At 44.7% G+C, this 27,923-nt stretch overlaps 1 protein-coding gene and 1 long non-coding RNA gene across 4 annotated transcripts; one reads left to right on the forward strand and one right to left on the reverse strand.

Annotated features, from left to right (window-relative positions):
* Positions 1-2,614: 2,614 nt before the first annotated feature.
* LOC122464946 lies at positions 2,615-10,318 on the reverse strand. Its single transcript, XR_006289409.1, has 3 exons — positions 10,264-10,318; positions 9,076-9,464; positions 2,615-2,977 (listed from the first exon to the last, which is right to left on the reverse strand). It is a non-coding gene; the product is annotated as an uncharacterized LOC122464946 (long non-coding RNA).
* A 1,418-nt stretch (positions 10,319-11,736) lies between these two features.
* Positions 11,737-27,437, forward strand: LOC102942600 (protein CLN8). 3 transcript variants are annotated; one of them, XM_007058742.4, is made up of 3 exons: positions 11,737-12,138; positions 22,848-23,500; positions 24,780-27,437. In XM_007058742.4, exons 2-3 carry the CDS (start codon positions 22,958-22,960, stop codon positions 25,101-25,103), a joined length of 867 nt encoding a protein of 288 aa, XP_007058804.2. In that variant the 5' UTR covers positions 11,737-12,138; positions 22,848-22,957; the 3' UTR covers positions 25,104-27,437. The 3 variants fall into 3 exon arrangements, with proteins under 3 accessions (XP_007058804.2, XP_027677034.2, XP_043398269.1); XM_027821233.3 differs by lacking the exon at positions 11,737-12,138 and adding an exon at positions 17,810-18,266; XM_043542334.1 differs by lacking the exon at positions 11,737-12,138 and adding an exon at positions 18,349-18,367.
* Positions 27,438-27,923: the final 486 nt, after the last annotated feature.

Raw genomic sequence — 27,923 nt, forward strand, 5'->3', positions numbered from 1 at the left:
GGAATCTGGATGCAGAGAGGCTTGTTCGGGGGGGCGCAGGGGCAATGGGACTCTGCAGAGGATTCCGTATAGTGACCCCCCTCTCCCCACAGCTGAGCATCGATGCGGGCAGGAAGCAGGGGAGGATGCTGAGTTTCCTGCAGCTGGGGGAGGTTTCTGGGGATGGGTTGGACACCACCTCAGCCACTTCTTGCAGGGGAAGATGAAGTCCCATCCTCTCCTGACTCCAACCCAGCTGGGACTAGAAGCCGATCCTGGCTCAGGGTAGGAGCCATTGGCTGGGGTGTCCCCAGCCCTGCAGTGATTCACCTCTCTGATGGATGCTCCAGGTGCCTGAAACAATGTGCCCATGCAGCTGGGAGTGGTGCGTGACTGCTCTTGCAGTTTCCCTGTCAGAACGTCATTTTTCTGTGGGGAAGCAAAGAAATCTGCAGGGGACATGAATTCTGCGCACGTGCAATGGTGCAGAATTCCCCCAGGAGTATCCAACATCTGGGGTGGCTGAGAAGAACAGTCAGTAAAGGAAATCTAGCTTCCAGGTGGCACTGTGCCATGCCCAGTAACCTTTCTCTGATGAGGATTGTAACATAACTTCCAGGTAGGATGTGGAAAAGACCTTGCAGGTATCTCCATTCTCATCCTCTGAAGTTTAAATATGTGTTCTGTTTACCTCTCTAGAAAAGAGTTCAGAGACGAGTTAGGCCTTACTTTTGTGGACTTTCAAAGCATCAGTAAGGGATCAATTCCCAGAGGCTACTAATAGTCACTGTTTGAGGAGAGAATCAAGGCAGAGAAGCAAAAGGAACTGTTAGAGAGCCTAGTTGGAATTCCAGCAGAGTATGGAGGACAGTGGCTGCTCCCTGTCATCTGTACCTTCTGTCTCAAGTTCTTTTGACGTCAGTTTCCTGTTAGAAATAGACACTCCACCCACTAGGCTGCATCAATAACATGCCTGTGATGTCCATCTCTTTCTTACTTTGATTTAGTAATCTCTGTGCTGAGTAATGTTATGGAGATAAGTAACGAGTTAAAGAGGAACAACCGTTGAGGTTTACAGTGTGGCTTTAGTGTCACATACTAAAAATAAAATAAAAGTCATTGGCAATGGCTACAAAAGCCAACTAAGGCTACGTCTTCATTAGAAATGCTGCAGCAGTGCAGCCACAGCTGTGCTGCAATAGCAGTTCAGTGTAGACGCTCACTACAGAAATGGGAGGAGTTGTCTCTGTCGCTGTGGTTAATCCACCTCCCAGAGAGACAGTAGCAACGTCGATGGAAGAATTCTTCCATCAACCTAGTACCGTCTTCGCCAGGGCTTAGCTACATTGCTCAGGGGTGTGGATTTTTCACATCTCCAAGCAACGTAGCTGGGTTGACATAACTTTTTAGTGGAGACCTGGCCTATGTCACAGGTTCTAGCCACAGCAGTACAAATGTATGTTGGAAATTCATATAGAATCATAGAAATATAGGGCTAGAAGGGAAAAAGCATCACATTGTTGGCTCATATTGGATTGGGTGGATTTTTATTGACTCTGACAGACAAGGCCTGAATGTTACAGGATTGACCTGCTCGATGATCTCGAACAACCTCACATACTGGTGATCTAACCTGGCCACAGATTGGGGAGACCAGATGTTGGCACCGAGACCTTGTCCCTGATAGCTATGTTAGGCGTGGTTTGACAGCTCTTATCTTCATACTGCTGATAGAGCATTTTAGCAGCTTCTAGATAGTCTATGAGCTCTTGTGGTATGTGATGCAGATAGGTGACCAGATCAGCAGGTTCAGCGACTGAGGAGCTCTTAGGAAGTGCTGGATGGAAGTGAGGGTGCAAGCTGTAATTGGCATAGAACAGGCTCTGCTGCATGGAGGCATAGATCATTTTGCTATCAGGAAATTTGCTAAAAGGGAGCATGGAGACCCAGTCACCCTGATGGTAATTCAGGATGCATCAGAGGTGCTCTTCAAGAATCCATTTTATCTGCTCCACCTGCCAGTTAAGCAGTGGATGATATGCAGACAAGGTCAGGCGTTCTACAATCCACAGTTTGAAGAGCTCTTGCCAGAAACAGGCAACAAACTGTGGGCCTTGGACCAATACAATGTCAGTCAGTATCCACTGAGACAGAAGACATATTCAAGAAAGAGGTTGGAGATTCCCAGGGCAGTAGGAACCACACAAAAGTGTGCCATCTTGGTCAGGAGAGTGACCAATACAACTGTACATCCATGGGAGCAGAGTAGTTCTACTGTGAAATCCAGGGACACAGTTGACCAGGGCTGTGACGGGGAGGGTCAGGGCTCAAAGAGACTGAATGCCCTTCTGTGAGGATTTTTGGTCCAGGAACACAGGTCACAGAGTCAATGTATTTTCTAAAAAACAACGAGGAGTCCTTGTGGCACCTTAGAGACTAACAAATTTATTTGGGCATAAGCTTTCATGGGCTAAAACCCACTTCATCAGATGCATGGAGTGGAAAATACAGTAGGCAGTTATAAATACACAGCACATGAAAAGATGGGAGTTGCCTTACCAAGTGTGTGTGGGAGCAGTCTAGCACTTATATATATATATATATATATATATATATATATATATATATATATATATATATGGGGCTAGCACGTCAGCAACACAGGGCTGCCCATCTGAGTGGCAGAGTGCTGGTAGTGCTGCTATCTACCTCGAAAGGGGAATATCACAGTGCTGTGTTTACCTCAGGTGTGCAGGCCTGAGCATCGTGCTGTAGGGTTGTGGGAGGGTTTATCATACTTGCACGCGAGGGTGAGCTGCCAACTGCCATCCTTGTTCGGGATTTTACTTATGCCCATGATGTCGCAGGGGAAGAACAGAAGAGGCATCAACATTGAACAGAGCCAACACCTGCCTGTATCCTGAGGTCCACTCTTCACCTGCTGGTCCACCTGAATGGAATCTGGAGCCGGTCCCCATCTTGAGGCCCTCGGATAAAGCTGCAAGAAGATGGTAGAGACCTTTTAGTCCTCCATACCCCTGCCTGGGACCTGTTCTGGGGAGGGAGTAAATCCTTTTTGGTCACAGCTAGTATCGCAGTCTCACCCTTACCTGTTTTCTTTGTTATCTGTGTTGGGAGTCCTTATAGTTTACACCTGTTTATCCTTACCTGATTAACTGTTGCTTTGATTAATAAACATACCTTGTATTTTGCACCCACAAATTTTGTTAATTTTACATTGGGGCATATAAACCCTGTTGATAGATGTGAGACAAGGGAAATGAATCTCTAGGACTGGTCCCCAGTTGATTAAAACCAGTCAACAGCCCTTCTTATTCCAATAACACAGTTCCTATAGCAAAGTTTGATGCATCAGTCTCCACTATGAAAACTCTGGTAGGGTCAGGATAGACAAGGATGGGAGAAATAGTAAAAGCCTTCATCAGCTGGTCAAAGGTGAACTGGGCCTCAGGGGACCAGATGAATAGGCTCCTCTTCTGAAGGAGTGCTGTAATTGGAACTACCAGGTGGGAAAATCCTTTGATGAAATGCAGATAGAAGTTGGTGAAGCCGAGGAACCATTATACCCCACATATGTCGATGGGAACAGGCCACTTGGAGATGCCAGACACTTTGCATTGATCCATAATTAACCTGTCTGAGGACACTACCTATCCAAGGAACTTGATTGTGCTACAATCAAATTAGCCTTTCTCTAATTTACAACAGAGGTAGTTTTGGTGGAGCCTTTCCAGAACATGGAGTGCATGTTGGTCAGGAAGGGTCTGGTTCTCAAAAAAGATAAGAATGTCATCAAGATAGATAACTACAAACTGGTCCAACATATCCCTACATGTGTTGTTGATAAAGTCCTGAAAGGTTGTGGGAGCACTGCATAGCCAGAAGGGAATGGCTAGGTATTCGAAGACCCTGTAGTGGGTGCAGAACATCATTTTCCATTCATTCCCTGCCTGGACACAGACCAGGTTGTAGACCCTGTGGAGGTTCAAGTTGGTGAAAATGTTTGTGGAATGAAGTCTCTCAAGAAATACATTCATGAGTGGCCAAAGGCATCAGTTCAGAATGGTAACCTTGTTCAGAGCCTGATAGTCCACACAAGGGCACAGGAAGCCATCCTTCTTAGCCACAAAGAAAATTGGGGTGCCTGCTGAGGATAAATGAATCCCTTTTCCTGGTCCTCTGAAAGGTACTCTTGGAGTTCCAGCTCAGGCTCTGAGAGGGACTAAATATGGCCAAATGTTTAAATTGCAGATTTTATTATAACCCCTCCCGTACCCATCCCATTTTTCCTTCTGACTCTTGTTAGTATATTTTAAGGGTACCTTTTCTTAGTGATACATAGAAAATAAACTCGTGTAGTGTTTCTGCTTTCACACAAGATGGCAGTAAAGTGACACGGTGAAGCAGCATTTATCTAGACCTGTAAGTATAAGGTGGTTTTTACTTTCTTTTTTGTTGTTATTTTTTAGGGCTGTCAATTAATTACAGTTAACTCATGCGATTAACTCAAAAAAATTAATCTTGATTAAAAAATTAATTGTAATTAATCACATTGTTAAACAATAGAATACCAATTGATATTTATTAAAAATATTTTTGGATGTTTTTCTACAATTTTCAAATATATTGATTTCAGTTATAACACAGAATACAAAATGTACAGTGCTCACTTTATATTACTTTTGATTACAAATATTTGCACTGTAAAAATGATAAACAAAAGAAAGAGTATTTTTCAATTCACCTCATACAAGTATTGTAGTGCAATCTATCGTGAAAGTGTAACTTACAAATGTAGATTTTTTGGTGTTACATATCTGACTCAAAAACAAAACAATGTAAAACTTTTGAGCCTACAAGTCCACTCAATGATACTTCTTGTTCAGCCAATCGCTCAGACAAACAAGTTTATTTACATTTACGGAAAATAATGCTGCCTGCTTCTTATTTACAATGTCACCTGAGAGTGAGAACAGGCGTTTGCATGGCACTTCCGCAGCCGGCATTGCAAGGTATTTATGTGCCAGATATGCTAAACATTCGTATACCCCTTCATGCATCAGCTACCATTCCAGAAGTCATGCTTCCATGATAATGATGCTCGTTAAAAAAAATAATGCGTTAATTAAATTTGTGACTGAACTCCTTGGGGGAGAATTGTATGTCTCCTGATCTGTTTTACCTGCATTCTGCCATATATTTCATGTTACAGCAGTCTCAGATGATGACCCAGAATGTTGTTTGTTTTAAGAACACTTTCACGGCAGACTTGATAAAACGCAAAGAAGGTACCAATGTGAGATTTCTAAGGATCGCTACAGCACTCAACCCAAGGTTTAAGAATCTGAAGTGCCATCCATAATTTGAGAGGGACAAGGTGTGGAGCACGCTCTCATAAGTCTAAAAAGAGCAACACTCCGATGCGTAAACTACAGAACCTGAATCACCAAAAAAGAAAATCAACCTTCTGCTGGTGGCATCTGACTCAGATGATGAAAATGAGTCTGCTCTGCTTTGGACCATTATTGAGCAGAACCTGTCATAAGCATGGACGAATGTCCTCTGGAATAGTGGCTGAAGCATGAAGGGACATGAATCTTTAGTGAATCTGGAATGTAAATATCTTTCTACACCGGCTACACCAGTGCCATGCGAACGCCTGTTCTCACTTTCAGGTGACATTGTCAACAAGAAGCAGACAGCATTAACTCCTGCAAATTGTGACCAAACTTCTTTGTCTGAGCGATTGGCTGAAGTACGACTGAGTGGACTTATAGGCTCTAAAGTTTTACATTGTTTTGTTTTTGAATGCAGGTTTTTTGGTACCTAATTCTACATTTGTAAGTTCAACTTTCATGATAAAGAGATTGCACTACAGTACTTGTATTAGATGAATTGATGAATTGTTTCTTATAGTGCAGATATTTATAATAAAAAATATAAAGTGAGCACTGTACACTTTGTATTCTGTGTTGTAATTAAAATCAATATATTTGAAAATGTAGAAAACATCCAAAAATATTAAAATAAATGGTATTCCATTATTGTTTAACAGCGCGATGAATCACGATTAATTTTTTGAATCGCTTGATAGCCCTATTATTTTTTACAGTGCTTTTAGTGTTACCGGAAATATGGCTAGAAGACTTTGGAAAACAACTTTATGGTTATTTTAAGGAGATCAAATTACAATTAATTTTATATTTGTTTTCGTAGTTTGAAATCAAAGGGGTAAAATACCTAAATGGTAGGAATACAGGCCAAGATTTCAAAGAGTGACGAGTAATTTTGGGTGGCCAATATGAGGCACCTTAGAGGGGCCTGATTTTCAGAGGTGTTCCAAATTGGGCCCCCAAAATTACTAATTCCTTCTGAAAATCTTGGCCGTACCGTATGACCATGTTCTCCAGTATACAGTCCAATCTCTACGGAAGGCAAGGGCACTGAGTGTGATGCTGGCAGACCAGATGCCTGCTCTTGTCAAGGCTTTAGGCCTCAACCAAGCACAGATAAATTCATTGCTCGAAACTAGTCGTTTTTAGCTGTGGATTAGTACAGTTGAGATGGCTGCCTTTTTACTTGTTTTACCTCAGGATCAGAGAACTGTTTCACTTGGCAGGGCATGAAAATGGATGCACTTACATTAATAAATAACGCCCAGAGGCAGGCCTTTTGTTAGACTGAGAGGGACAGCATTCCTTTCCTGGGTGGGTTTGATGGCTGCTGCTCTGTGGCTCTGTGGCAGAAACTAAGGATGGGCCTTGGTTGGATCTGAGGACTGAAGAATGGAAAACTGACTCAGGGGGAGCTGTCATGCCATGGTCAGCTGTTTGAGGCCTGGTAGGATGGGCCACTGTCAGGGAGTCCTGCCCCTGCAAGTATTGCTCCATCCCTATGTGGTCTGCCCAGGAGATGCTGGAGGATGGTCTACAAGAGCCAGCCTTCTCAGGTAGCAGCATTATATTATAATGTTCATGGTCAGGTGTTATTTGTTCAGGCTGCCAACATGTGGCTCACAGCACATGTGACAGAAGTGAAATGAGAGTTTTCTAAAGCTTATATCTCCATCTAATCTGACTGGAATTTCAATAGAAAAAGAAAAGGCATTTCTCTGGCCCCAAAGCTTTCTCTCAGCCTAACTTCAAAAGCCTGCTTCAAACAATGGAGGTGTTAAAGTCTCTCAAAAATGTTGCAAATCTTTTATAATGGAAAGTGTTAGGCAAACTAGATATAGGAGCTGCTACCAGTGCCCCCTCTAATAATGTTAAAGAACAGATACAGTATTGGTGACAGATCTGGATTCCACCAGATTTTCTTTTCTTTTTTTAACAAAATGGTTTTTGCAAAATTGCATTTCTGGCCATGCCAAGAAAGATATTGACAAATTGGAAGGACTTCTGAGAACAGCAACAAAAATGATTTGAAGGGATGGAGTGATTGATTTGAGGGAAGACTAAAGGCATCTTTGATCTGAGATATCTAAAAAGAGTCTTGAAGGTTGACAAATGGTGTAAGTGTAAATGTAACACCGACAGACCCTGGTTCTCGGTGGGCGGGATCAAACCAGGGTCCTCTGGAGCCTAGTGCATGAGCCTCTACTGCGTGAGCTAAAAGCCAACTGGCTATTAGCTAAGGCTGTAGAGCAGACTCATTTTATCTCTCTCGTTAAGTGGTCTCAGTGCCACTAGATGGGACAGAACACCGCACCCAGAAGGTGTGTGGGTTACTTAAACACCAAGGGGGAAATCCTGGGCCCACTGAAATCAGTGACAAAACTTGCCTTCAGCAGGGCCAGAATGAACCCAAGAATGGAGGGAAAGCAAACTGAACCTTCTCACTGTCACAGTGTGTCTGGAATGGGTCTATGATACTGAACAAGATGCATACAGAAGTATTTATACAATATTGCATTAAGTCTCTGTCACAGGGAACCTCCAACGCTGGAGCAAGTGAGTGGAGACGGGATGCAGATGTTCCGAGCTGACATAAAAATAAACACATACCAGATTTGATATGATGAGAATCAATTTACATTTCAGTATGGCCAAATGTAAGGTCATCCATATAGGAACAAAGAATATAGGCCATATGTTGGCCTGATGTATACCTAGAAATATCAGATTCTTCCTTTGACCTGGAGACCACCTCTCAGAGGGATGGATTAACACCAGCAACAGGAAAAACCCTTCTGTCAGTGTAGGACGCATCTACAGCACCATAGCTGTGCCACTGTAGCTGCTGTAGTGTAGACATGCACTCACTGAATGAGAGGTTCTGTCCTGGAAAGCAAGAATCTTGAAAAAGAATCTGGGCTCAAGGTGGATAATCAGCTGAACGTGAGCCCCCAGTGTGATGCTGTGGCTAAAAAGGCTAATGTGACCCTTGGATGTCTGAACAGAGTGAATCTTCAACAGGAGAAGGGAGGTTATTTTACCTCTGTGTTTGGCATTGCTGTGACCACTGATGGAATACTGTGTCCGTAGGCTGGCGGGGCCATTCCTCCAAGTCTGCATCTGAGGGGACCATGCCTCCTCACTACAGTGAGTTGGGTCTGCTAGAGCCTTCTCTAATCAGAGGAAAAGTGTGGGGGAGGGGAGAATTAGCAATTCACAGCGGGGTGCGTCCTTCAAGTGGGGCGGTCCGTACATAAACTGGGCTCTGGCTCGTGACCAGGGAGAGCTGCAGTTGTCTATTCACCTAGCCCTTAGGCAGGGCAGGGCAGCTGCCAGTTAAGTCTAAGGCCTGCAATCCAGCCTAGGTGTAGCCCCAGTCCAGTCTATGGGGCTCGGGTCTGGGGCAAGTGCCACACACACATGCAGTCCATGGGGCTCGGGATTGGGGCGTGCTGAGGAGTACAGGCCTCCTGGCCTACTGAGGGGGGAGTACTGCCACCCCAGGGGTAGGGTGGCGGGGGGACACAGGCCCACCCAACTCCATCATGTCCCAACCCAGGGCCCCATCTACTATTGGGTCAGCGGGGATCCACCCACAACACGCTGACCTGGTTTCAGGCTTGCTCTCCACCAGACTGCCTGGTTCCCCTGGGTTGCTTCCTTCTCTCCCCCTCGGGCGTACCTGGATCCAGGGGTCATCCTCAACCTCCTCTGGGTACACGGTCAAGGGTAGTGGTAGCAGCTCCTCTGCCTTGAGAGCAACAGGGCTCCCTGGAAGCTCCTGCTGGTCCCTGGGGCAACAGCAGTTCTCCTTGGTGCTCACCTCCAGCAGTGAGGAAGAAGCATCTATTGCCTCCAGCAGCTTCTTCCCAACTGTGCAGCTGGGCTGGCCTTTTATAATTCCCCTTCCTGTCCTGCCCCTTTGCTTCCGGCGTGCAGGGCGTGGCCCTCCTGACTCCTCCCACCAGGCAGCTTGTAGCGTTCCCTCCGCGTCTGCATCTGAGGGGGCCACTCCTCCTCACTACAGTGTCCTTTTCTGGTGTTCACAATTCAAGAACAATGTTGGCAAAACTGGAAGAGAGTCATGAGAATGATTAAAGGAACGGAAGACATGTCTCAATGATAGATTCAAGGAGATCAATTTATTTTTCTTACCAAAGGGAGGGTAAGGGGTGACTTGATCACAGTCTGTAAGTACTTACATGACACAGGTATAAAAAGATCCCATGGTTGGATGCTAAAGCTAGACAAATTCAGACTAGAAATAAGATACAAATTTTAACAGTGAGGATAATTGTTAACCACTGGAACAATTTACCAACAGTTGTGGTGCATTCTCCATCACTGGGAATTTTTAAATCTAGCCATGCTGTAGTACAACCGACCTGAAGAAGGAATTAATTCAGGGAAGTCCTATGGCCTGTGTTATGCAGGATGTCAGACTAGAATTATCATAACAAAGGTCCTTTCTAGCCACAAAAGCTGTGAATCTATGTACAGTAGATTACAATTAATAGCAATCCTGATATTAGGATATTAGCAACTTCTGTTAATGGGAACCTATTGCTCAGAGCCAATCCCATTAACATCAGTATTAATTGGATTCAGATACAGGCAATGGTGTGCTGCTTACCAGCAATTTTTTTTTAAAGAAAGGCCCCACCTGCAGGCAGGCTTGCAAAGCTGCAGCCGGGAAGGAAGTGCGGGGAAGTGCCTTCCCTGCTGGCAGCCCTACACACCTGCCTATGGCCAGGGCTTCCTACTGGGGCTGCAATCCAGCAAACCTGCCTGCCCGAGGGAACTACACGGGATGTGAGGCTGTGGAAAAAGATTTCTTTTCTATACAGACTTGGGGCATGTCTACACTTACCTCCGGAGCGATTGATCCAGCGGGGGTCGATTCATCACGTCTAGTGAAGACACGATAAATCGACCACCGAGCGCTCTCACGTCAACTCCGGTACTCTACTCCGGTAGGCGGAGTCTGTGGGGGAGCGTCAGCAGTCGACCTGCTGCAGTGAAGACACCGCGGTAAGTAGCTTTAAGTACGTCGACTTCAGCTACGCTATTTTTGTAGCTGAAGTTGCGTAACTTAGACCGACTTAGCTCACCCCCAGCCCCTCAGTGGAGACCAGGCCTCAGTGTTTGCAAGAGGGGAAGTATTGCCTCTTAGAGGTACCCAAGGGTTGCGTGTAATTTTCCCAGGTTGCTGGGTGGGGCCCGAGCTGGTTCTGTGTTGTATGAGCAAAAGGAACCCCTGGGATATTGCACCTGGCCCTTGTTGCCAACAACTCCACCTGGCAGAAGGGTTTCATAAATAATAACATTTCCAGTCTCTGCCCAGGCACCCTATGTACCAGCTTTGCATATGGTAGTGGCAACGTGGACAAATGGGCATTGAAATAGGTCTGGCTGGGTCATAAGTAAACGTGCAGGATTCTAGACTAAACTTCTAGTCCTCCGTGTTTGTTTACTTATCATGTGCCGGTTGCAAATCTATTACACATCTCTTGTGCAATATACAAATCAGTATAGGACTCGGATGCTTTTAAAGTGTGCATTAACGTTTCAATTTCAATTCAAATTTCCAAACAATCACTAAATTGGCAACATTGCATGTAACTAGTTCACAAAACTGGGGGGTGGGGTGGGGGAAATGGGGGAGGGATCGGGAAATCCCTGCTTGCACGTATGTCATAAGACTGGGAAACATTTTGTACAGTGAATAAAATCATCTGAATATTGTTTTAATACAACACTAGGAATAAAAAATACATGCAGGAGAATTTAGCAATTTATGAAAAACTCTAGCAATCTTTGTAAAATAAAAACTGCTCATGTACTGAAAAATTACAGAATAATTTACATTTACTCTATCTGGTTAACAGATGGACCCTGTTCTAAATGTGGTGTATCAAAGCTAATTTAAGCTTGTTCAACAGGGCTGACATTCACTGTTTGCCTACTTAAAGGCTGAGTACTTATCACTGTTAGCTAGAGCCTTATTTGTAACCCTGCACGAGGTGAATTTCACGCTGTAGGTGTGGTGAGATTGAAAGTGTGCTCTTGGAAACTATTGATCAGGGCCATCTCAGTGTCACACAGACATACTGGCTTCTAAAATTTCCTAATAAATAAAAGGACAGTGTTTAAGCCCCAAAATTAAGTTCCGTTAGCAGAAATAAATAAACAAAACCTAATATTAACCGAATTATTAGGATTTTTTTAAAAAAGCAAGAACCCGAACACGGCATCATTTGCTAGGGCATAAGATACGCAAAGTGAAACTGAAAGGAGACTAAGCGGGGCTGTGGAGACTAACACACCCCACTGTGCAATGTTTTGTTAGGACTCGCTAGTGGAGTCGATCGCCCTTTTACTCAGTGCAACACAAAACCTGGCTGCAGCACCAGGGCAGGCTGTGGTCTGACCCCACTCCTGCCACTGCAAATTAAGTTCCAAGGGGAACTGTGAACAACCACAAAGTCCCGCTTGCCAAAGCGGGGTATTTGGCGCACTCCACTCACCCCTCCGGGGAGGGAGCGATGGTTTACATCAGGCCAAAACAAAGGGTGGGGCAGGAGGAAGCGAAAAGCAATATTAGCTGTTTACTGTAGTGACGAGCTGAGGCTCCAAGCTATTGCATTGCAGCTGCTTCTGCAAAGGTGGAAGAAGCAACCCTGACTTCATTACCTTGCAGTCGACTGATCGCTGCTGCGGTTGGAAGCACAGCAGAAACGAGCCAGTAAGTACCATGCAGTGGGTGCTGTGTGGAGAAGGGGTTTATTAACTACAGCACTCATTTTAGGGTGAGCCTAAAACTCTAGCAGAACCTGCATATGGTTATTTCGTTGTTGTTCTTTCCCCCTCCTGTATTGATTCTTTTGCAAATATTTTCTGTGTGTTGTACGGTGCTGTTCCTTCTTGTGAGGAGGAGGAAATGGGGATTAGATAACGTTAACTGAGTGCTGGTTTTGGTTAAATGCTGCAAAATATCATACTTCAAGGAGAGATTATTGCATGAAGTCAGGGGAATTTCATGCAGCCTGTTAACCACTGTATTTAGAGGGCTGTACGTAACTGTGGGTGGTGCTGCGGGGGAGGGCGTTTTGCTTTCGTTCTCGTTTTTAGTGGAGATATGAGAGGAAGATTTCTGGGGCTTTCTGGTCACCCCAGTGTAACTATGCTGATATGAATGGACTGATTCTCCACTTCCTTGTACATTGTCTAGTTGTCTACATCTGTGCAGGATGAGTGCGAAATGCTACCAAATTAGAATTCTTAACTCTCCCCCTGATTCAGGATGCAAGGCGGTGGTAAGGAAAGGCCAGTGGAGTTGTTCAGGAGAGCAGAATCAGGCCCTCTCAGAATATAAATAAGCAATATTCCTTTGCTGTGTACCTATAAGGAGCGGAGAGGCAAAGCATCTCTGTAGAATCTGTTTACTTATGCTGCTAACGATCCATATGTCTTCCTCTTCTGCTTCCCACTGGAGCTCCCAGTCAAACTGTGTGAAATGAGATACACTCTGGGCAGTTCTCCCCCTGCCCATATTGACAGGATGTGCTTTCTGGCAGTCTCAGCAATCTAGTCTGATGCTTCAGCAAAATGGAACTGTGATCATGGATATTTTCAAACAAAAGTGAAAGAAAACATTGAGCTTCTTTTAACCACCTCATGTGGAGGAAGTTTTAATTAACTTTATGCCCCCAAGCTTGAAAGTTCTGGACTATATAGTTAATGATGACAGGCTTCAGAGGGGTAGCTGTGTTAGTCTGTATCAGTAAAAACAACGAGGAGTCCTTGTGACACCTTAGAGACTAACAAACAAATTTATTTGGGCATAAGCTTTCGTGGACTCTAACCCACAAAAGCTTACACCCAAATAAATTTGTTAGTCTCTAAGGTACCACAAGGAGTCCTCGTTGCTTTTATAGTTAATAATATTAACTGTAATGCTGGCTGAGAAAATATGCAGGTTGTGTCTCTATGTCCTATCCGCTTAGTTAGCTTCAGGAATAAAAGACCTTTTAGAATGTGGTCCAGTTCTGGTCAGAAGCTGACCGTGCAATTTTGTTCACAAGATGATCCTGCAAGCTCTTTCTCATGCAAGTAGTCCCGTTTACTAGACTAAGGCTTTGTAGAATTATGCCCTTTGGTGTCTGATATTCCAAATTGCAAGCAAAACAACATTGTTGGGATTCCCTTCAAGACCTTTTCCACTCAACTGATCCAGAACACTTGAGTTCTGCGAGAACACTTCTATCCCGTTCTCTGGAACCCAAAAACTCAGTTCAAAGCTGGGCTTGTGACTGAGGTTTCTTTACTGGCATTTTAGAAAGCTGCACCTGAGGTGATCAGGTCAGGTGTAGTGGGGTAGGTTAGGGTGCACAACTCCAAAGTACATAGTTTTAAATCAGATTATACACCTATTCTAAAAGAGACTAACACATGCACATTACATTCTACATTGTATCACAGGCATGATTGGCTTACCAATTTTGTGAACCAGGCCCTGTATAGATCATCATGAGCTATCCATGTGCTACAAACTGTGCTGGTAAGCAAAGCAGCAGAGGCAACCTTATCACGCATCTTCCATTTCTTTATCTACTAGCTACATGTTATTCACAAGGCCCCTTGTCAATTCATGCTTTGTCCATTGTCCATTTGTCCTGTGTTCTTACTTCTAATTTTCATTGTCCATACAAGACCTGTGATGCTGCATACATAATTAAAACACCTCATAGAACAGGGCTGTCTTTTCTTTAAACTTTGAAAAGTTGTATTTATTTTTTCATAATATGACTTAATACAGAAAAAGATAAAACAGTTCTGATTACAACAAAGTACATATTTGTATGTATCAAAGGTCTGTTAATGTAAACATATAATGAATAATTTCTTTTTTTTTTTCCTAGACAAAATTAAATGTGTTCACATGAACCTTAGATATTGGGCTCAATTTTCATTTAGGTCACGTAATTCTGCTCCAGCAGTTCAAGGCTCTTTTATACTTCCAGTCAGTGTAAAATGACCTTAGTGTAAATGAGAATAAGGCCCATAGTGGCTGGTTTGTTACAGCTTTAATCTGTACCCTGTAAACTTTTAAAAATAATTCCAGCTATGTATAGGGTGACCGTATTTCCCTATGCTGAATACGGGACACCTTGTAAAATTGCTTGTATTCCACAGCAATCAATCAGAACTATGCAGTAGCCCCCCAACATGCTATAAAAACTCCAGAGTCCAGCAGGGAAAGGGGGGCCTCAGGGGTCTTGGGGGGGTGGCCTCGGGCGTAGGCGTAGTATGACTTCTATTTTGGGGGTCAGGGGCCAGCAGGGCTCAAGCCAGGACACAGCTGGGGCTGCGCTGACTGACCACTGACTGAGCAGCAGGGGGAGCAGGAAATATGGGACAATTTGCCCGTTTTTTAAAAAAAAGGCGGGACACCTGCAATAAGGCTTAAATACAGGACTGTCCCATTAAAAATGGGATGGATGGTCACCCTAACTATGTACAAAAATTAGGTCAAATCCTTCCCTCATGTGATTGAATTGAAGGCAGTCTAGATACACTAGGGATGAATTTAGGGGGTGGAGGTGATGCTCCCTCCTTGGGCACCACCGTGTGGAGCTGGCCCAAGACCCGCCAGGCCCTGCCCCCTCCTCCAAAATATCAGTCAAACTTTGCCTATGCCCGAGCTTCCCCGCCTCCTGGTGGCTGAAGCCTGGAGCCCCTCCCGTTGCATCCTGGAGTTTTATAGCATGTCGGGGGGAGCCTTGGAAAGAAAAAGGTTGAGAACTCCTTCTCTACAACATTTGCAAATGGTAGCTGTGATCCTAAATAAAGAAGTGACTAGCCTAAGGATGAGGAAAGAAGAATTAGAAGAAGAAGAATTAGTGAACAATCTGAGGGCAGAAATGCAGGCATTAAAAGACAAGGACAAGGAATTGGTTAGTCTAAGAGTGGAGGCTAATATGTGGAAAGCACAGCATATGTTAGCGCTAGAGTCATACCTCACAGAAGGAATCAGAGGAGAAAGAAAAGAAAGTAGCTAATGCAAAGGCCGAAACAGCTAACTTAAAAGCAGACACTAATATGCTGGAAGTAGAGGCTGACACTCTAAGAGCAACTATCATAACACAAGGAGCTCAGATTGTAGCCGTGCAGAAAGAGGCAAATGATGCACCGCTAGAACAGGGCAAGTTAAGGCAGGAAGTGACAGCGTGGAAACAAAAAGCATCAGATGGGCAAGCTGCAGTAAGAGCTGTGCCCACCGATACGAAAGAGAAGAATGGTTGGTCCGTGCCAGAAATGTGCTCTGAAAGGTGCGTTGCAAGCGAGAAAAGAGGTGATAGTGGCAGTAAAGGGGCAAAGGAAGAAACTTTGATGGTGATTTCCCTAAATTGTGCAACGAAGAGGAAGGGACCAACCCTTGGGACAAGGACTTCTCTGATTTGTACTATGAGAGGGACAACCCCTCTTTCTCAGAGACTTTACACCCCAGAACCAATTAGGGCATTGGGCAAGTTCATGGGTCCCCTGAATAAGGAGTACAGTTTCAGAATACAGAAGTTAGAGGCACAGGTGCCGACTTTCCAAAGTGCCGGGGGTGCTTGAGCCCCCGGTCTACCCCAAGGCCCCACCCCCGCCTCTTCCCACTCAGCTCCACCCTTGCCCTGCCTCTTCCCAGCCCCTCTCCACCCCGCCCCACCTCTTCCTGCCCAGTTCCACCCCCTCCCGCAAGCGTGCTGCATCCTCCCTCCTCCCCCCTCCCTCCCAGCCTCCTGCATGCTGCGAAACAGCTGATCGCAGTGGGCGGGAGGCGCAGGGAGGGAGGGAGAGGTGCTGATCTGTGGGGCCCACCGACGGTCCGCAGGTGCTAGGGGCGTGGGGGGAAGCTGATGGGGGCTGCCGGTGGGTACTCAGCACTCACCATTTTTTCCCTGTGGGTGCTCCAGCCCCAGAGCACCCATGGAGTCGGCGCCTATGGTTAGAGGAGTCAAAAATGTTGGGAGAGTCCTTAAATCAGATTCAGCAGCAACTGGAGTTTTGCCTTGGGGAGAAGGCTCAGTGCAAGACTGAGAATTCCACACTGCAAGTAAAAGCGGTAAAGGAAGCACTGCAGATTGAAAGGCTGCAGCACACTTGTGACAAGCAGCAGCAGATAATTATGATGTTAAGGGAGCAAAATTGCTGCTTAGGGGAAAGTATACTGCCGCACAGGGAGCAGTAGCTGCAGCTCTGGATTCCCAGAGTCAGCAGACTGTGACTGAGCACGCACTTTGCTGGTATAGTGCGAGAAACTGCTGTCTGTAGGAATTTGCTACATTAGATAGCAGTTTTTTATAATCCCTTACAGATGAGTAACTGCTACAGGTAGCGAGCACCAGGCTGTGCGGGGGGAGGGGGCAGCGGGGCTAAGGCAGGCTCCAGGCCCGGCTCTGCACAGCTCCCAGGAAACGGCAGCACATCTGACTCCTAGGCGGAGGGGCGGCCTGGGGCAGGGGAGCTTTGCATGCTGCCGCCGCCTGCCAGCACCACCCCAAGCGCTGGCTCCGCAGCTCCCATTGGCTGGGAATCTGCGGTGGGAGTGAATCCCAGACGCATCCAGCTTCCTTCATCCCCAGGAAATGCCGGGGAAGAACTGGTAAGGCTGCTATTTAAGGGGCCATCTGAGGTCAGCACGTCATGGAGCCCCTGCGAACTGCACCAGCCAGAGCTGCCCGGAGCCCGCCCCCCAAGCCCCAACCCCCTGCCCCAGTTTGGAACCCCCCTCCCGCTCCATCCCGGAGCATGCATCTCACACCCCCGTCCTGCACCCCAACCCCTTGCCCAGCCCTGAGCCCTTTCTGCACTCTGAACCTCGGTCCCACCCACCCCCAGTCCAGTGCCCCCTCCTGCACCCCAAACCCATCATCCCTGACCTCACCCTAGAGCCTGTACCCCTGAGCCCATACCCGGAGCTCATACCCCCTCCCACAACCCAACCCTCTGCCCCAGCCCGGAGCCCCCTCTCACACTTCGAACCCCTCGGCCCCACCCCCCAGCCTGGAGCCCCCTCCTGCACCCCGAACCCCTCATCCTCGGCCCCACCCCAGAGCCTGCACCCTAACCCAGGAGCCCATACCCCCTCTCTGTCCCCTAGCTCCCTCCCCTACTGCCAGCCCCAAGCATGGGGCATGGGGTCACTTGCAGGTTTAAACTAATGTAAATGGTGAATTCTCTGTAACTTGCAGTTTTTAAATCATGATTTGAGGACTTCAGTAACTCAGCCAGAGGTTCTGGATCTATGACAGGAGTGAGTGGGTGAGGTTCTGGGGCCTGCAATATGCAGGAGGTCAGACTAGATGATCATAATGGTCCCTTCTGACTTTAGTAAAAGTATCTGAGTAAGAATATACATTACAATTTTAAACCTAACCAGTGGCCCTTAAGTGACTTGCCACAAGATGTCAGAACATATTAGTGTTAGAGCTGAGTGGGTCTAATATTTATTTAATTTTCTTTCTTGATATAAGAATTAGATACAATGCTCCTGTCAGATATTGCTAAGTTATTATCTGGAAAAACGTTAGCGTTTTCAGTTGCCTAAGTAGCCCCTGGAGTCATGGTTAAAATTGTGCCCCCTGTCCAATCTGAAATGACACCCCTGTGGGCAGGCCCAGAATTTGCCCCTCTCGCCACGCATACCTCACTGGCCTATCTGGAGCCAGCCTCCCAAATATAGAAGTCAAACTATACCTAGCTGACTCTGCAAAGGTGGAAGAAGCAGGCCTGACTTCACTGAATTCACTGCTGTTGAGCACATGACAGGAAAACACAGAGGCTGCGGGGAGAAACTGTAGAACAACGGAAACAGACTAGCTGGTAAGTAGCATGCAAAGGGTGGTGCGTGGAGAAGGGCTTCATTAACTACAGCACTCACTTTACTGAATGTAAAGGGTGGACCTAGGAGAACCTGCATATTGGTATTTCGTTGTTGTTTTCCCCTCCTGTACTGATTCTTTTGCAGATATTTTCTGTGTGTTGTACTGTTCCTTCTTGTGGGAGGAGGAAGTGGGGATTAGACGGCGTTAACTACCTGCTGGTTTTAGTTAAATGCTGAGAAAACATCATACTTCCAGAATAGCGTTGCCAACTTTCTAATTGCAGAAAGCCAAATACCCCTGCTCTGCCCCTTCTCCAATGCCCTGCCTCCACTCCCTCTGTCCCTCCTGTGCTTTCCCCTCACCCTAGCTCACTTGCTCATTTTCACGGGGCTGAGGCAGGGGTTTAGGGTGCGGAAAAGGGTGAGGGCTCCGGCTGGTGGTGCGAGCTCTGGGGTGGAGCTGAGGATGAGGGGTTTGGCGTGCAGGAGGGGGCTCCAGGCTGGGGAGAGGGGCTGAGGATTTTTGGAGTGTGGGAGGGGGCTCTGGGCTGGGGCAGGGAGTTGGGGTGTGGGAGGGGATGAGGGCTCCAGCTGGGGGTGTGGGCTGTGTGGTGGGGCCAGGGATGAGGGGTTTGGAGGGCAGGAGGGGGTTCACGGCTGGGGCAGGAGGTTGGCGGGTGTGGGGGGGTGCGGAGTCTGAGCAGCACTGACCTTGGGCAGCCCTGGCATTTCCCGGGATGGAGGAAGTCCATGCGACTCCCAGGAAGTGGCTGGCATGTTCCTCCGGCTTCTATGCGGAGGGAGCTGCAGAGCTGGCACTTGGGACGGTGTTTGCGGGCGGGGGCAGCGCACAGAGTCCCCCTGGCCGCCCCTTCACCTAGGAGCCGGAGGGACATGCCATTGCTTCCCAGGAGCTGTGTAGAGCTGCATGGAGCCTGCCTGCCCCACTGTGGCCAACTGGACTTTTAGCAGCCTGGTCAGCTGTGCTGACTGGAGGTGCCGGGATCCCTTTTCGACCAGGCGTTCCGGCTGAAAACTGGACGCCTGGCAACCCTATTTCCAGGAGAGAGGCTGTTTCTTGAAATCAGGGGAATGTCACACAGCCTGTGAATCACTGTATTTAGAGAGCTGTAGGTAACTGTGCTGGGCAGGGGGAGGGCAGGGAAGGGGCATTTTGCTTTCTTTGTCTTTTATATGGGGAGTTGAGATATGAAGGTTTTCAGGGGTTTCTCGTCACACCAATGTAACTATGATGATGTTAATGGCCTGATTCTCTACTCTCTTGTATGTTGCGTAGTTGTGTACATCTGTGCAGTGTGAGTGAAAAATGCTATCAAATTAGAATTCTTAACTCTTCTTAACTGGTCCAAGATGCAAGGCAGTGGGAAGGAAGGGCCAGTGGAGTTACTGTGGTTTAAAGGAGAGCAGAATCAGGCCCTCTGAGAATATAAATAAGCAATATTCCTTTGCTCTCTAGCTATTAGGCTGTCATCCTCTTTTTCTTTTTATTTATTCTATTGAGGAGTAGAGAAGGAAGGCATCTCTGTAGAAGCTTTTTACTTGTTTTGCTAACAATCCATATGGCTTCCTCATCTATCTCCTACCAGAGGTCCCAGTCAGACCGTGTTAAATTAGTTCTTCCCCTGGTCATATTGGCGGGATGTGCTGTGTCCAGCAGTCACCGCGATCTAGTCTAATGCATCAGCAAAATGGATCTGTGGCATGGATGTTTTAAAACAAAGAAACAAAATGTTCATCTTCTTTAAAACACCTCATGTGGAGAAAGTTTTAATTAACTTTGTGCCCCCACGCTTGAAAATTCTGGGCTATACAGTTAATAATAACTGTGATGCTGAAGAAGCAATAGAGAGGTTATTTCTGTATGTCCTACCCTCTTAGTTAGCTTCAGGAAAAATAAAACTTTTAGAAAGTGGTCTAATTTTGTTGAGAAGTTGACCATGCAATTGTATTCACAAGATGATCCTGCAAGCCCTTTCTCATGCAAGTAGTCCTGTTTACTAGAATAAGATTTTGTAGTATTATGCCCTATTTATTTTTTTTTGGTATCTGATGTTCCAATTTGCTAGCAAAACAACATTGTTGAGATTCCATCTGAGATCTTTTCCATTCGGCTTATCCAAAATGCTTTTTCCAGTTCTGGGAAAACACTTTACCCAGTTCTCTGGAATCCAAAAACTCAGTTCAAATCTAGGCGTGTCACTGAGGTTTCTTTATTGGTATTTCAGAAAGCTGCATCTCCAGTGATCAGGTCCGGTGTAGTGGGGTAGGTTAGGGAGCATCACAACTCCAAAGTCCATAGTTATAAATCAGATTATATACAGGTTCTAAACCAGACTAACACGTGTATTACATTCTACACTGTGTCACAGGCTTTATGATTGGCTTGCTAATTGTGTGAACCAGGCCCTGTATAGATCATATGAGTATGGATACAATTTTGTCACAGTAAAGTTAAGCCAAATTCACAGTCATGGTAAAAATGTACAAAATCAGTTATGGTCACAGTGGGACTGAAGTTGAAGCCTGAGCCATACCGCAAAGGATTGAGAGATGAAGCCTGAACCCCGCCACATTGAGGGCAGAGAGGGGGACATGCACAGACAGAGCCCTGCCAAAGTCACGGAGATCTGTTAAAGTCATGGAATCCATGACCTCCATGACCAAATTGTATCCTTCATCATGAGCTATCCATACACTACAAACTGTGCTAGTAAGCAAAGCTGCAGCTGCAAGCTTATCATACTTTACTAGTTTTCTGACTATTTCTTCATCTACTTCCTATTTATTATTTACAGGGCACTTGTGAATTCATGCTTTGTCCATTGTCCATTTGTCCTGTTTCCTTATTTCTGGTTTTATTTTGTGCATGCAAGGCATACAAATGTGCTTACCTGTGATGCTACATACATAGTTAAAACACCTCACAGAAGAGAGAACTGTAAGAAGCAGGGCTACCTTTTTGTACACTTTGAAAAGTTTTAATTATTTTTCATAATATGAATTAATACAGAAAAAGATTAAAAAGTTCTAATTATAACAGACAAAAACTATGCACTTGCATGTATCAAAAGTTCTGTTAATGTAAACATATAATAAAGAAAAATATTTACACTATTACTGATATTATTTTATCTTTAAAAAAAAGTGTGTGTACATGTACTATAGAGGTAGGGCTCAGTTCTCATTTACATTTAGCACACATTTTTCTGCTTCAACAGTTCCAGGCTCCTTTATACTTCCACGCAGTGTAAAGTAGCCTTAGTGTAACTGAGAATGAGGCCCATAGTGGCTGGTTTGTGGCAGCTTTAATCTGTATCCTGTAAACTGGGCGTGTACGTTTGTTCCTAAAGACTCATAAATTCCTAAAATCTCCTGTCTATGTTGCCTTGTAAAATCAGTGGCAGAGAGCCTCAGAGCCCAAAGCTTATGCTATGGCACTGACCCAGTGGTGGGCAACCTGCAGCCCACGGGCTGCTCGCGGCCCATCAGGGTAATCCACTGGTGGGCCGCGAGACAGTATTTACATGGACCGTTGACTACATTGACTGCAGGCACGGCCATCTGCAGCTCCCAGTGGCCATGGTTCGTCATTCCTGGCCAATGGTTACTGCAGGAAGCTCTCAAACTCACCCCCTTCCATGGATTTCAGAACCCAAGATCCAACTGGAGCCCAAACATCTACACAGCTGTTTTTAGCACCGTAGCAGGAGCCTGAGTCTGTAGCACAATAGCGCAAACCTGAGTCTGTACATTAGGGCTCAGAGACTCACTGCTGTGGATTTTAAGATACAGTGTAGACCTATCCAGAGGGCTCTACAGGTGAAAAATGAAGGTTCAATGATGCTTAAACATGCTGCTAAAGAATTGTAAGCCTCGGCTGTGGTTGTGTTTTTCTCCCTTTAACACTAGCCTCCTTTGTTTATGTTTATGTAGGAGTTGTTTCTGTTCACACCTGGAATGTTAACTTTGTTAGAAGTAAAAAACATTGGTCATAAAGCAGATTTCAACTGATACGTGAGGAAGGCGTGGGGGGGAATGATTCTGGCATATAAGCTGGTGAAGGATTGTTTTACAAATGTGTTGTCAGTAGTGTTAGCAAAACACTTCAGCCAGACGGACTTCTTGAGGAATGATTTATAAAGGCAATGGAAGTCTTGAAGAAGATAAAGAACAGTATGTAGTCTACATAAAAACCAGTAAGGAAAATGATAAGGAAAAGGTATTATATTTTTACATAACTAGGGAACAAAAGGTGAATGTTTTGTGACTGTAACATCCATTGGCATGAACAGTTCTGCAAGTAAGGAAACAGGGAGTCTCTCTCTATAGCTCATCTTCTCTTTTATGTACCTCGTTGAGACCCTGAAGGTTAATTATCAGCCTTGACCAAGGTTTTTTTATGTCAGTTCTAAACTGTTGGGAAATACTAGTGGAAACAGTAACAAATGCTAAACTGTAGTGAAACTAGCGAGCTTTCATAAATGGGGAGATCACATATACACACATACAACCATTCTCTGCAAGTATTGAGTTATTTATTTTATTTTATTTATTTGCAGATGGGTTTCTGCTCTATGTAACAGCCCAGGCTCAGTAGTCTTATAGTAGACCAACGTGTGAATAAGACACTTCAGACTCCTTCCAGATATTTTGAATAATAGAAGAAGAAATGAATCTTGCAAATGATGGTGCAACGTTCAGTGCCATTTATGACTGGAACTATGTTCTGTGGGAAGTTCGTTTGAAGTTACTAGCAGCTGGTTTTTTCAGCTACCTGGGAGTATTTCTTCTAGCTCACTGGCTGTCCTCATGGATCAGTGCCACTTATTGCACTTTGTCAGCAAAGCAGAAGATCTTCTGGAATATGGATATCACACGTGGCCTGTTTGCAGTTCAGAGTTGTGGAGCTGGCTTGTGGGCCTTGCTTATAGATCCAGTTTTTCAAGTTGACCAAGTGTATGCACAGCAAAAATGGAGCTGGTTTCATTGCTTAATAGCCGCTGGCTACTTCTTGCTTGAAAATGTAGTTGTTAATGTGTCTAACATTGTTTTCAGGATATTTGATGTGTTCGATGGAGTTCATCATTTATTTGCCTTTGGTGGGCTTCTTGGTCTGATAATTAACATAAAGTCTGGACACTATCTACCCCTGATGGGACTGCTACTTGAGATGAATAATCCTTCATACTGCATATCCTCTATTCTTGCAAGGGTAAGAACTTGCTGTATTAATTATGGGTGAGAGAAGTTACCATCATAGTCTTCGTAGTGCCTCCTCCTCAAAACAAATCAGCAAACAAAGAAATATTGGCCTCTAAAATGGCAGATTAGTTCTGGGGTCAAGAAAGAAATTTTTCTTCCAAACTTGAAGTGATGTGTCCATTGGAATCCTTAATTATAACACCCTAACAATAATTAAATATTTTCTGGAAAATCTTTTAACTTTTTTTTTACCCATTTTGTAGCAAAGAAACAAAAAGAAAGAAATTTTAAGAAATTAGTTTACAGACTCACTAGTTGGGATCTAGTGCACAGGAGCAAAGATTAGGTGATTAAACTCTATTTTTAAAAGATTTTTTTTTTAAGACTGAAAATAGTAACATGAGAATGTGTGATCACCTCCAACAAGCTTAATGCAGACCATTATATATCTGCTGGAGATTAAAAATATGTCCATGTGTGCTCACACACAAACAAGTGTTTATGTACATTATGTATATTCTGTGGATGCAGAGAGGGAGAATAGCCTTGAGAAGAGCTGTCATGCTTGTAGGGAGAGAAGAAATCGGCCTTGCTTCCCAAACCATAATCTGTTCCAAAGAGTGTGTCTTAGAGCAGTGGTTTCCAAACTTGTTCCGCCGCTTGTGCAAGGAAAGCCCCTGGCGGGCCGGGCCAGTTTGTTTACCTGCCGCATCTGTAGGTTCGGCTGAACCTGCAGACGCGGCAGGTAAACAAACCGGCCTGGCCTGGGCCGCTAGGGGCTTTCCCTGCACAAGCGGCGGAACAAGTTTGGGAACCACTGTCTTAGAGGTTTAAACTTAAATCCTAAAATATCCTGACTCTTTAGAACTACAGCCACAAGTCCTGGCACGATCACCTCAACCCTTCTGCATGTGTAGATGCTAGAGCAATTTGAGAGTCATGGTCTACCTGAGTGGTGTTGGCCAAAACTTCCCAGATCCTGCTAGTCCTTGCACACTTTTGTGACATATGTTTTGTTTTGATCATTTTCCTCCATCATCAGCTGGCTGCATCTGACTGATGCTGTATTATGCAAAGTGATTTAGAATTCTGCTAGACAAAAGGTGCCATATAAGTGTGCAATCTTTTAGCATTCTAGAGAAAAATGATTGAGAGAATGTTTGTATGGCAGTTTACAGTAAACAAAACAGGAAAACTAAATATGTGTGTCTCTTATTTCTAGAAAATTCTGACTGCCTTAACTTGAAGGTGCAATCTCATTTCTTTCTCTTTGTTGTTGTCTCTTCCAGATTGGCTGTGCTAATACCATTTTTTGGAAGGCAAACCAATGGATAAATATCCATATGCTTCACTGCCGCATGGTCCTTATTTATCACATGTGGTGGGTGTGTATTTCCCATTGGAATGATGTGGTGGAAAATCTGGGACTTCCATATTTTATTGTTTTTTTCATGGGGTTAAGTACACTTACATTAATACTTAATCCATACTGGATATTCAAATCGACTCAGCGGCTCTTTGGTCCAGTTGACAGGAAATTTCCAAAAACAGCAGTGAAAAATGCATCCTATGAAAATTTAACTAGTGAAACATTCCAAAAGAAGAGGATATAGTTCTGCAACAGCTATTCGGGTTACAGTAAAATATGTCCAGGAGAAAATGGTGCAGGTTTACTAGCCAGTCCATGAAAATAGAATTGCGTACAAGAAGTCTATGAATGTATTGATCTGTTTGCAGTTTGCTATCAGTGTACTATACTCATTTGTCAAAAATGTTTTAAAATTGTTGCTGTCCGTCTTTAAAATACACACACACTCTTTGACTCAGTCGGATTTATGCCAGTAATCTTAGTCTGGGAGCATAATGTAATAAAATCTCATTCTGGGGGGGAGGGGCAAATTAGTGATAGAAATGTAAGGGAGGTGTCATTTGATTCATAAAAATCTACAGAATCATAATTTCAATGATGTTACTGTCTGGAGCATGGCAGGAGGGATTCACTGACTTTCCTCTCCCCTGCTCCCCATCTCCAGGTCCTCCCAGTTGGTGGAAATTTTATGATAGAACTTTGTCAGAAATGGGTCAAATTACCTATTATTGAAAGCCCTTTCTCCCATGAACACAATGGTACCAAACATGAGAAACCCAAAACAGTTAGGTAGATATATATTGGAGAAAATATTGAAATATCAACTTTTAAAGTTGTTCTTTAACACAAGGAAGCATTGATTGCATGAAAAAGACACTGACCTTTGGTAATCCTAACAAGTTTAGTCTTGACATGGAGGATTGAAAATATTTATTGGTCAACATTGTCATCAGTGTCATTACTGTCTAGGGCTAGTGATAGACCCGTTATCACATTGATACTCATCCATGCCACGCTCACACATCTCTGTATAAGGCAGACAGCTGGCCAGACATCAGCAAGATGTTGAGCATCTCGTCTTTGTGCATGAAATTTTGATTAGCTGAAGGATTGATTTAGGAGTGCATGGTATTTCATGCATAACTGGTACAATCAGTGCATCCTCCAAGACCTATCCGTCCCCAGTAAGAGAGGGTAAGTTTTAGATGCACGCAGTCATCCTGGAGCCATTCCATTGCTTGATAATTTGCCCTCTTGATAGCGGACATAAATGCATCCTTTGTCAATGGCAATTTTTCTCCATTTTTCTTCTTTTTTTTAAAACATCCACCATGAATCTCTGTAAGTGTCATAATGTTCATCTTCAAATGGTAAATTGAGCATATGTACGCCTCTAGTGCATTTACATCCTCATCTGTGACTGTCTCAGCCATTGTGAGCACCTTCAGCGCAAGGACAGAGTCTTCGGAGGCTGAATGAAATGCCTTCCTGTAAAATGATCTGGTCTTTCTAGCCAGCCTCCAAGCAGTGCCACATTCCAAAAAGGGTCTGGAAACCTGGCAATGCGGCTGTTGAACAGGTCTATAAAGACCCAGGTCTAGTGACACAACACATTTTGATTCAATTTTGAAGATGTATTTGTTCATATATTCCAGCTCCATAAGGAATGTTAACTGAACTGAGCGATGAGTGGGGAATAGCATTGTTGGGATGGTGCCAAATTGGTGTGGCCATACGGAATGAACGGTGAGAGCATAACCTGACATAACTTAAACATGGCTGAAGGGCTGCGGAGGATCCTGGGAGCAGGTTCCTCTTAAGCAGAAGCAAATTTGATAAAAAACTGGAAAAGTCTGCGTGTACAATCAATATTGAACCTATTGGTCAGCAAATATGGACCCATGCAAAAATAAATATCACATGTATAAAGTTCTAGCATGGAGCACAGGTCGACCTGATTATAGTGACCCTAGCGCAAGGACTCACACAGAGAGCCAGAGTGAATGACTGATGAGTAAAGGTGGGGTGATCTTCGTTTGGTACCACCACCCCCAGCTCCTTCTAAAACACTAATTAGGTAAAAATTAGTCATCACACACCCACTGGGCATGCTTTTAAGACATGTGACTCCTCTGAGGAAAAAGAGTATAAGAGTCAAGCAAAGTAAATTACTGTGTTTGGGATTCCTTAATTGATGTTTGAAGAAGCAACGCTGCTCGACAGAGTAGTCAAAACTCTGTTCCGTGGGCTCGAGTAGGACTGTGAACCAGAGGGGCCTCAAGGCAACCAAGACCTTGCCTCAAGAGAATCCGAGACAGACCAGAGGGCTGAGAAAAACAGACCAGGAGAGAAGAAGCCGTCTATAAAATTGGCAACCACCTTCTCTGTTTGCCAAGCAGGAACTGTGGGACCAGCGCAGGGCCTTTTTATGTATGTTTGTGAAAGAGAGACTCATTAAGAGGAATGTATAGCTCTTAATGTGTAGCTCTTAATGTCTCACATAGGAGTTATGTGTTTAATATAACCCTTTACCACTTCTGTAATTCCTTCTCAATAAACTGTTGTGTATTGAAGATAATTACTGTGGACCTTTTTCACTGGTATGACCATAATCTGCTCCACCGGGAGCCAGTTAAGATCCATTTCAGGGGTAGTAGCGCCCCCTGTTGTCAACATAGTGTGATGTTCCCCTAGTGAAATCTGGACTGTGATCTGCTAGGTCATTCCAATTCTCAACTCTGGGAGCCAGCCTTATCCTGCTCTGCTGTGAGAATCCCCACTCCCAGGCTGTTCACGCATAGCCTCTAGCCTGGAAGCTGCTCCCAGCTACGTGAGTTAGCACTTTTGGCGAGCCACTGCTTGGATTGTGCAACTGAATGACACTAGCCAATATCTCCGGTCCCAGACACAACCCTAGGAACCTCCAGTTATGCCCACTGGACACTGCAAGCTTATATGAGTTTGTCAATTTAACAAAGAAATTGATATGTACCAGGCTTGTTATCCCAAATAAATTTATTAACTACAAAAGATAGATTTTAAGTGATTATAAATCAAAGCATAA

Source organism: Chelonia mydas, chromosome 3, assembly GCF_015237465.2.
Source record: "Chelonia mydas isolate rCheMyd1 chromosome 3, rCheMyd1.pri.v2, whole genome shotgun sequence".
In the NCBI taxonomy this organism is placed as follows: Eukaryota; Metazoa; Chordata; order Testudines; family Cheloniidae; genus Chelonia; species Chelonia mydas.